This window comes from Oncorhynchus mykiss, chromosome 12 (assembly GCF_057628025.1).
Source record: "Oncorhynchus mykiss isolate SJ-2025 chromosome 12, ASM5762802v1, whole genome shotgun sequence".
NCBI lineage: Eukaryota > Metazoa > Chordata > Actinopteri > Salmoniformes > Salmonidae > Oncorhynchus > Oncorhynchus mykiss.
The window spans coordinates 14502579-14513121 of NC_143033.1; the positions used below are offsets into that span (position 1 = coordinate 14502579).

At 41.9% G+C, this 10543-nt stretch overlaps 1 protein-coding gene across 2 annotated transcripts in view; it reads left to right on the top strand.

Annotated features, from left to right (window-relative positions):
- The window catches only part of LOC110537002 (ADP-ribosylation factor-like protein 15), a 73076-nt gene extending 68606 nt beyond the window's left edge, over positions 1-4470 (top strand). For both annotated transcript variants that reach the window (XM_021622697.3, XM_090191768.1), the window contains exon 5: positions 120-4470. In XM_021622697.3, the coding sequence (XP_021478372.1) occupies positions 120-272 (153 nt within the window). In that variant the 3' untranslated portion in view covers positions 273-4470. The remainder of the gene's footprint in view (positions 1-119) is intronic.
- The last annotated feature ends 6073 nt before the right edge of the window (positions 4471-10543 follow it).

The window sequence follows — 10543 nt, forward strand, 5'->3', positions numbered from 1 at the left end:
AGGTCTACCTACACCTGTTGTATTCGGTGCATATGACAAATAAAATTAGATTTGATTTATGTTTTCAATAAGTGTCCAATCCTCTGAGCTCTCTCTGTTTCTCTCTCTTTCTCTGTTAGATAAAGAAGTATTTTGAGCTGGAGCCTCTAGCCCGAGGGAAGAGCTGGATTCTAGAAGGCAGCTCAGTGGACAACATGGATGCCGTGAAACAGAGCTTCACTCAGCTCATTGAGCTGCTGGAGGACAAGGACCAAGACACAGGCAGGATATGAGCTGGGACCTAAACTATTGGGAACTACAAATCCCACAGGACCTGCTGAGCCACAAGAACTACAAACCACACAGGTCCCACAGGACCTGCTGAGCCACAGGGAACTACAAATCCCACTTGGGTCGACAGTTAGACCCCACAGGAGCCACATCCGAGCTACAAAGCCCATGGGAGGGCATACCACACAGGCAGTCCATACCACACAGGCAGTCCATACCACACAGGCAGTCCATACCACGCAGGCAGTCCATACCACACAGGCAGTCCATACCACACAGGCAGGCCATACCACACAGGCAGGCCATACCACACAGGAAGGCCATACCACACAGGCAGGCCATACCACACAGGCAGGCCATACCACACAGGCAGGCCATACCACACAGGCAGGCCATACCACACAGGCAGGCCATACCACACAGGCAGGCCATACCACACAGGCAGTCCATACCACACAGGCAGTCCATACCACACAGGCAGTCCATACCACACAGGCAGGCCATACCACACAGGCAGGCCATACCACAATGGAGCAACCTGATCACAGAGGAACCATTCCCCTCCGCAGAGAATCTATGGGCCACCAGGGTTGTAATGGTTAGAGGAGTAAAAGACTACCAGCTCTCAAACTGTAGAGACCTGGTGGACTGACTCCCTGAAAAGTAGTGCTGAGTGATTAACTGAAATGTCGGTTTATTTTTGTTTTTTTAAATAACGAATCGGTCAACGTCAGTTCAATTATTTGAATACCTTTTACTTCGTTTTTTTTCTGTGCGCTCAACGTGCCATTTCTCTAGAGAGATTTCTCTCTGGGGTAGGTTGTTCAACTCATCATACAGTAGTTACGTACAGAAAACGTGTTAATTAATACAATGACCAGAATCCATTGTGCTGCCTGTTCTCATTGGTTCTTGCTGGACAAGCCTGTGGGCGGAGATGAGATGATGACTTGGTATAAAATAATAAGTCACCAAATATATATTGTTTTATACAAATACATTTAAACTCAGTTTTTCACAATTCCTGACATTTAATCCTAGTAAAAATTCCCTGTCTTAGGTCAGTTAGGATCACCACTTTATTTTAAGAAGGTGAAATGTCAGAATAATAGGAGAGAATGATTTATTTCAGCTTTTATTTCGTTCATCACATTCCTAGTGGGTCAGAAGTTTACATACATACACTCAATTAGTATTTGGTACCATTGCCTATAGATTGTTTAACTTGGGTCAAATGTTTCAGGTAGCCTTCCACAAGCTTCCCACAATAAGTTGGGTGAATTTTGGCCCATTCCTCCTGACAGAGCTGGTTTGTAGGCCTCCTTGCTCGCACACGCTTTTTCAGTTCTGCCCACAAATTTTCTATAGGATTGAGGTCAGGGCTTTGTGATGGCCACTCCAATACCTTGACTTTGTTGTCCTTAAGCCATTTTGCCACACATTTGGAAGTATGCTTGGGGTCATTGTCCATTTGGAAGACCCATTTGCGACCAAGCTTTAACTTCCTGACTGATGTCTTGAGATGTTGCTTCAATATATCCACATCATTTTCCCTCCTTCATGATGCTATCTATTTTGTGAAGTGCACCAGACCCTCCTGCAGCAAAGCACCCCCACAACATGATGCTTCCACCCCCGTGCTTCACAGTTGGGATGGTGTTCTTCGGCTTGCAAGACTCCCCATTTTTTCTCCAAAAATAACGATGGTCATTATGGCCAAACAGTTCTATTTTTGTTTCATCAGACCAGAGGACATTTCTCCAAAAAGCACGATCTTTGTCCTCATGTGCAGTTGCAAACTGTAATCTGGCTTTTTTTATGGCTGTTTTGGAGCAGTGGCTTCTTCCTTGCTGAGCGGCCTTTCAGGTTATGTCAATATAGGACTCGTTTTACTGTGGATATAGATACTTTGTACCCGTTTCCTCCAGCATCTTCACAAGGTCCTTTGCTGTTGTTCTGGGATTGATTTGCACTTTTTGCACCAAAGTACGTTAATCTCTAGGAGACAGAACGCGTCTCCTTCCTGAGTGGTATGACGGCTGCGTGGTCCCATGGAGTTTATACTTGCGTACTATTATTTAAAGAGATTAACTTGGTACCTTCAGGGGTTTGGAAATTGCTCCCAAGGATGAACCAGACTTGTGGAGGTCTACAATTTTCTTTCTGAGGTCTTGAATGATTTCTTTTGATTTTCCCATGATGTCAAGCAAAGGGGCACTGAGTTTGAAAGTAGGCTTTGAAATACATCCACAGGTACACCTCCAATTGACTCAAATGTTGTCAATTAGCCTAGTAATGTGAATGAAGGATGGAGTGTAGAGCATCTACAGATGGACGCCAGGTAGTGTTACATGGTTTATTAATAAGTAATGGGCAGTCACTACCATCATTGGGGTTTTAATAATTACATAATATATATACACAACCAAAATATAAAACTAGAACCATAACTGTAATGGCAGTCACTACCATCAATTGATTAATTCTGTGTTACAGCCTTGAACACACAATATTTTTTTATAAATTGTTTTTTTTTTTTAAATTAAACTGAAATTGAAGACCGTGATTAGTTTTTTTTTTAAACGAACCGAAACTGAACAGACCTCAAAAGGCACTAATCTCTCAGCACTACTGAAAAGGCACTCATCATGTTGGAAATGTAATGCCTTGCCTTCACTCAAAAGAAATATCTGTATTTAAGACATACAGAACATCAGTTTGCCACTAATGCTTTATTATCAATCTCATGATTCACTTGTGATTGTTCTTGTCCTTTTGATGACTGATAGTTGTACGTTGCTACTAGACTGTATGTAGTTTAGAATAACTGGAATATGTATTGCGTCATGCTCAATGGTTTAGTCCTACAACACTTACTTGTCTGTGACAAATGTTTTGACTTCAAGGCCTTGAGATGTGTTTTAAAGCCAAACCTTTAAAAGTGTCTTCACAAACATCTTAAACCAAGTTGCAGTATTTTTTTGAAATATATTTTTTTGCTTAGCTCCACACCATTGATTCACAGGTGGACTCTCTCAATACACAGTAAGAAGAGATAGAGACTAAATGTTAATAGTTGAATTGAAAGCTTTCTCTCACTGTTGATTCACTTAAATGCATATTGTGGAGAATAAACTTTAGATGTTAATTGAGTATTTTAGTAATTTGATAGTATTACCTTTTTACTGGGGCCAAAACTCCTGTCCCTCTGTGTGTAAGAAACAGTATAGTGTGAAATTGAATGCAGTTTGCACGATACTGAAGTCAATGAAGTCTGTCTGGAGGATTTACAAATGATAGTACAAGGCCTTCACAGTGGACTGTGTGTAAAGTATGTGTCTGTTTCATGTACAGTGATGACGTGTTCCTTTTTTAATGTTGTTATTGTCACCTTTGAATGTAAGAACACACACACTCACACAGGTCAAAGGTTACAGGTTGGTTATACAGACTCGCTACTCAGAGAGATGATAGAAACATGTCAAAGCTGTTCATGTACATTTCTTTGCTTCTTACCAATGTAACTTTTATTGGCTGCATCTACTGGTGGGGAATGAGTTCAGTTGTCAGTCAGAACACCTCGTGTTGTCTAGAAGTGCCTCAAAATGCTGTCAATCATTATTATTATTAGCAGTGTTGTCAATCATCTGTGACTGTTGTCCCCTTCTGATGACATTAAGTAATTTCTTACACCCCCTAAGGGTTAAACTTACCCTTTGGGGTGCCCCACCTAGTTGTCGTGGTTACCAGACTGTCCATGTGGCCACAGGTATATCTCAAGAGTTTTCTGAGCTCTAGATCTTTAGGATATCTTGGATACGTTTAGTCTTTTTAGAGAGAAGTATACCAATACCTGAACATATTGTTGTATTTATATTAATGTATCTACCACATTTGTGTGTGTGTGTGTGTATATATATATATATATATATATATATATATCCTGATAGCCAAACTCTTCAAGCTGCCTTTTTTTTCTAATTCATTTATACCTATCAAGATCAATTTGTACATTTGTTACAGATGGTCTTGTTATAATCTGGAAGGGCAGGAACGTGTCTGTGTTTATACTGGAAGAAGAAATCGACATTTAGCAGTTTGCTTTAGTGGCTTCGAGTCTATTCTGAAGTTCTACTGTGTATCTACATAATTTATGCATAATTCCACTTGGCAACATGGACAATAAAGGCTAAATAAGGACATGGGTGTTCACTCCATCAATTCTTTCATTGTGTCAGGTTGCTAGGATACCTTAAATGACCTCAAGTATCAAGAAACAGAACCATATAAAGAGATATGACCCTGTCAAGAATGATCCAATGCCTTGACAGTATTTCAGACCTTCTTTTGAATTACATACTGGCTACCATTTCCCACATAAAAAAACTAAAGATCTTAAGAAAGATCTTCAAGTTGACTAGTATAATTTTTGTGAATTATACTAAACAGAAATATAAAAGCAACATGCAACAATTTCCACTAGTTTACTGAGTTACACTTCATATAAGGAAATCAGTAAATTAAAATAATTAGGCCCTAATCTATGAATTTGATATGAATGGGTAAGGACACAGCCATGGGTGGCCACCCACTGTGGAACCAGACCCAGCCAATCAGAATGTGTTTTCCCCCACAAAATGGCTTTATTACAGACAGAAATACTCCTCAGTTTCATTAGCTGTCCATGTGGCTGGTCTCAGACGATCTCCCAGGTGAAGAAGCCGGATGTGGAGGTCCTGGGCGTGGATACACATGGTCTGTGGTTGTGAGGCCTGTTTGACGTACTGCCATATTGTCTAAAACAATGTTGGAGGAGGCTTATGGTAGAGAAATTAACATTAAATTATCTGCCAACAGCTCTGGTGGACATTCCTGCAGTCGGCATGCCAATTGCATGCTCCTTCAAAACTTGAGACATCTGTGGCATTGTGTTGTGTGAAAAAACGGCACAGTTTAGAGTGGCCTTTTTAGTGTCCCCAGCACAAGTTGCACCTGTGTAATGATCATGCTATTTATTCAGCTTCTTTATATGCCACACCTGTCAGGTGGATGGATTATCTTGGCAAAGGAGAAATGCTCACTAACAGGGATGTAAACAAATTTGTGTACAACATTTTAGAGAAATAAGCTTTTTGTGCAACTTTAGCGTTAGTCATCTTCAGAATCCTCAGGAGTTATTAATGGGATGTTTTACATATAAAAAAAAAATGGTTTCATTATTCTCTTGTTTGTTTCCCTGGACAAGTCAATCCTCTTGTGATTGGGACAGAGGAAACCCTCTCCCTGCAGCCTGCTACTGTGTGTGTGTGTTTCAAGTACAGTGATGAGTCATACAGGGCTTTACCTCAAACAAACATCTCTTAATTGTCTTGGCATTTAGACCAGAGAGCATAGAAACAGAGATTTCAACGACATATTCTAACAGGGGCTTCCTGACTGAAAACAAACCCTTGTGACATCCTGTCTGGCACATACAGAGCCTACTAAATGCAATATTCAATTCTATGGTCTGGCATGTCTAAAAGGTGACACACATGTAGGAGTTCACACCCATTGATTGGCCACCATTAGATGGAGATCTATATGATATGTGCGTCAGACCAAGTACATTGATCATGGTCGAAATGGCACATGGCCTTAATGTTGCATGGATTTAATCAATACTTATATACAATATATATGATATAGTACTGAATAGGATTGAAATGTGCCCAAGATATGCTGTCTGGAGCCACACTGAAGAACATGGAACCTTTCCTGTTTGCACTAAAAGTCTGTCTTTTTGCTTTCGCTTAAGAGGGCTTGAAAACTTTTCTCTCACCGCTGAGAAATGCTAATTAACTTCAAATGAAACAATGGTACTTGTTTAAACATTCTTATAGTTATTGCAGTTGTGTGCGTCTGGGAAGAGAAAAATTATATTTAAAAAGAAGTTAAGTCCATTTCCAATTGCTCTGACTATCTCTGTCCCAGACAAACATTAGTATGCAGACAGACTTGGGATTAATCTGAAAATGTAGACCATGTCTGAACAACTCCACAAAGCCGTCTGCAAGACAGAAACTTTAAATCTGTTCTCGCTTTTATCCAGCGCAGTTCTGGCTAGACAGCATTACGCTAATCTTCTTTAAGAAGTCTCCTCTTGCCATTTCCATTTCACCTGGACATTAGCACACTGTTTCCCGGGAAGTTTCTAGAAAGAAATATGGAATGATGTTACAGTAAGCTGGGAGTCTTGTTCATAACTTCATGACATTTGAGTTCCGTATTCAACATCACTTACTTTTCATATCCTTTCATTCACAAAGTGCCTCAGAGTATAGGATCAGTGCTGATCTCAGATCAGTTTTTATGGCATTTTTTATCATAGTTATATGGACACGGGGGACCTGATTGCCTGATCCTAAATCACCATTCGCACTCTGAGGCGCTTCGTGAATATGGGCCATTGTGTGCATTTTGGCCAGACAGACCGTTTCCCATTAGGCTATTATATCTGACAGGGACTGAGAGAGGAGTCCTCCGGAAATGTGAAAAGGAGATTAAAATGAGCTGAAAATGCATACCCGTCTCTGACTTCCCTATGATTACGTTTCAGACTTCTGCCGAGGACTACCGCTAGTTCGCCGACCGTAGTTTTCTTCCTAATTGATGAATGCTATATTGTAGCATGTCGATATTTGGTTTCAAAGTTCATAGTGGAATGCCTAGTGGAATACTGGAGAATGCTGGAGAATGCCTAGTGGAATGCTGGAGAATGCCTAGTGGAATGCTGGAGAATGCCTAGTGGAATGCTGGAGAATGCCTAGTGGAATGCTGGAGAATGCCTAGTGGAATGCTGGAGAATGCCTAGTGGAATGCTGGAGAATGCCTAGTGGAATGCTGGAGAATGCCTAGTGGAATGCTGGAGAATGCCTAGTGGAATGCTGGAGAATGCCTAGTGGAATGCCTAGTGGAATGCCTAGTGGAATTCTGGAGAATGCCTAGTGGAATGCTGGAGAATGCCTAGTGGAATGCTGGAGAATGCCTAGTGGAATGCCTAGTGGAATTCTGGAGAATGCCTAGTGGAATGGTGGAATGCTGGAGAATGCCTAGTGGAATGCTGGAGAATGCCTAGTGGAATGGTGGAATGCTGGAGAATGCCTAGTGGAATGCTGGAGAATGCCTAGTGGAATGCTGGAGAATGCCTAGTGGAATGCTGGAGAATGCTTAATGGTGGAATGCTGGAGAATGCCTAGTGGAATGCTAGAGAATGCCTAGTGGAATGCCTAGTGGAATGCCTAGTGGAATGCCTAGTGGAATGCTGGAGAATGCCTAGTGGAATGCTGGAGAATGCCTAGTGGAATCCCTAGAAGTCTATTGGCATTTCAAATGTTCCGTGCACCCATTATAAGGCACCCATTCAGAAATATTTTATAACCAAATACAAAGACTTGATGTAGAAAGGATGCCTCATACTTACGGTAACAATAATGAACGTTTCATTTCCAGTCTAATACAGTGCCTTCAAAAAGTGTTCACACCCTTCATTTTCCACATTCTGTTGTGTTACAGGCTGAATTTAAAATGGATTACATTTAGATTTTGTGTCACTTATCTACACACAATACCCCATTTGGAATTTTGTTTGTAGAACATTTAAAAAAATTACAAATAAATTAAAAGCTGTCTTGAATCAATAAGTATTCAACGCCTTTGTTATGGCAAGCCTAAAGTTCAAGAGTAAAACAAATGTGCTTAACAAATCATGGATTCTTGCTGTGTTCAATAACAGTGGTTAACACTATATTTGAATGACTACCCCGTCATTGTAACCTATACATACAATTATATGTAAGGTCTGTCAATAGAGAAGTGAATTTCAAGCACAGATTCAACAACAACGACCAGGGAGGTTTTTTCAATGGCTCGCAAAGAAGGACCCCAATTGGTAGATGTGTTTAAAAAAAATCCCTTTGAGCATGGTGAAGTTATGAATTAGGCTTTGGAGGGTATGTCAATACACTCAGTCACTACTAAGAGATAGGCGTCCTTCCTAACCCAGTTGCCGGAGAGGAAGGAAACTGCTCAGCGATTTCACCATGAGGCCAATGGTGATTTTAAAACAGAGTTGAATGGTTGTGATATGAGAAAACTGAGGATGGAACAACAACATTTTAGTTACTCCACAATACTAACCTAAATGATAGAGTGAAAAGAAGGAAACCTGCACAGAATAAAACATTTTCCTAAACATGCATCCTGTTTGCAACAAGGCACTTAAGTAATACTGCAGAAAATGAGGCAAAGATATTAACTTTTTTCCTGAATACAAGTGTTATGTTTGGGGCAAATCCAACACAGCCCATCACTGAGTACCACTACATATGTTCAAGCATGGTGGTGGCTGCATCATGTTATGAGTATGCTTGTCAAAGGCAAGGAATGGGCAGTTTTTTAGGATCAAAAGTAACAAAATATGGCTAAGCACAGGCAAAATCTTACACGAAAACCTGGTTCAGTCTTCTTTCCAACAGACACTGGGAGACAAATTCACCTTTCAGCAGGACAATAACCTAAAACACAAGGCCAAATCTACACTGGAGTTACCAAGACAACATTAAATATTCCTGAGTGGCCTAGTTATAGTTTTGACTTAAATTAGTTTGAAAATCTATGGCAAGACATGAAATGGCTTTCTAGCAATGATCATCAACCAACCTAACAGAGCTTGAATAATTTTTCAAAGAATAATGAGCTAAATGTGGGAAAAAGTCAAGGGGTGTGAATACATTCTGAAAGCACTCACACGGGACTATATTCACTCTAGACTTCTACAAGTTCAAGACATAATTTGGTCTCTACACTGAACAAAAATAAAAACAAAGACAATGTGGTACAACACATAGCCTGATCTATGCATCTGGTCAGGGCCAGATAGCTACAGTACTCCATGAACTGTTATGAGATATGAACTGTTATGAGATATAGAATAGAGGACACACTGCGTTCCTCTGTGACTACATCCTAATCTGTAAACAACCCAAATCGATGTCTCGGATCTACTCGTTCAGAGAGGTGGCTGCTTCAATGATCTGATGACAGACTCCTATCTGGATCGGAACAACAAAACATTTCAATAGATCCCCCAACCCGAGTCTGTTCTTTTTTTCAGAGTGAGTGGTACTGTACTGTTTCAATAGATCCCCAATGTTAGTTCATTCTATTTTCAGAGTGAATGAGTGGTACGAACACCCTGTGATGTGCTCCCAGCTACCAGACAGCCCCCTGCCCTGCAGGGAGTGGGGACCTACTGTGACAGACTAGTCCCGTTCCACAGACATCGACTCATTCTCATACGTTTCTATTGAACTCCTAAGAGGAACCCAGCAGGGGTCCATTGCGTGCCCGGTCTGGTCTGTCTGTCAGGGCTCCAGGGGTCAGGCTGTCTGTCTGGGCTACAGGGGTCTGTCTGTCTGTCAGGGCTCCATAGGTCTGTCTGTCAGGGCTCCATAGGTCTGTCTGTCAGGGGTACAGGGGTCTGTCTGTCTGGGCTGCAGGGGTCTGTGCCTATCAGGGCTACAGGGGTCTTTCTGTCTGTCTGTCATGAGTACAGGGGTCTGTCTGTCTGTCTGTCTGTCAGGAGTACATGGGTCTGTTTGCCTCTCAGGGCTACAGGGGTCTGTCTGTCAGTCAAGAGTACAGGTGTCTGTCTGTCTGTCTTTCTGTCTGTACTCCTGACAGACAGACAGACAGACGTCTGCCTGCCTGCCTGCCTGCCTGCCTGCCTGCCTGCCTGCCTGCCTGCCTGCCTGCCTGCCTGCCTGCCTGTCTGTCTGTCTGTCTGTCTGTCTGTCTGTCTGTCTGTCTGTCTGTCTGTCTGTCTGTCTGTGCTACAGGGTTTTGAAGGTCTGTCTTCTGTATGTCTGTCTGTCTGTCTGTCTGTCTGTCTGTCTGTCTGTCTGTCTGTCTGTCTGTCTGTGCTACAGGGTTTTGAAGGTCTGTCTTCTGTATGTCTGTCTGTCTGTCTGTCTGTCTGTCTGTCTGTCTGTCTGTCTGTCTGTCTGTCTGTCTGTCTGTCTGTCTGTCAGGGCTACAGGGTTCTGAAGGTCTGTCTGTCTGTCTGTCTGTCTGTCTGTCTGTCTGTCTGTCTGTCTGTCTGTCTGTCTGTCTGTCTGTCAGGGCTACAGGGTTCTGAAGGTCTGTCTTCTGTCTGTCTGTCTGTCTGTCTGTCTGTCTGTCTGTCTGTCTGTCTGTCTGTCTGTCTGTGCTACAGGGTTCTGAAGGTCTGTCT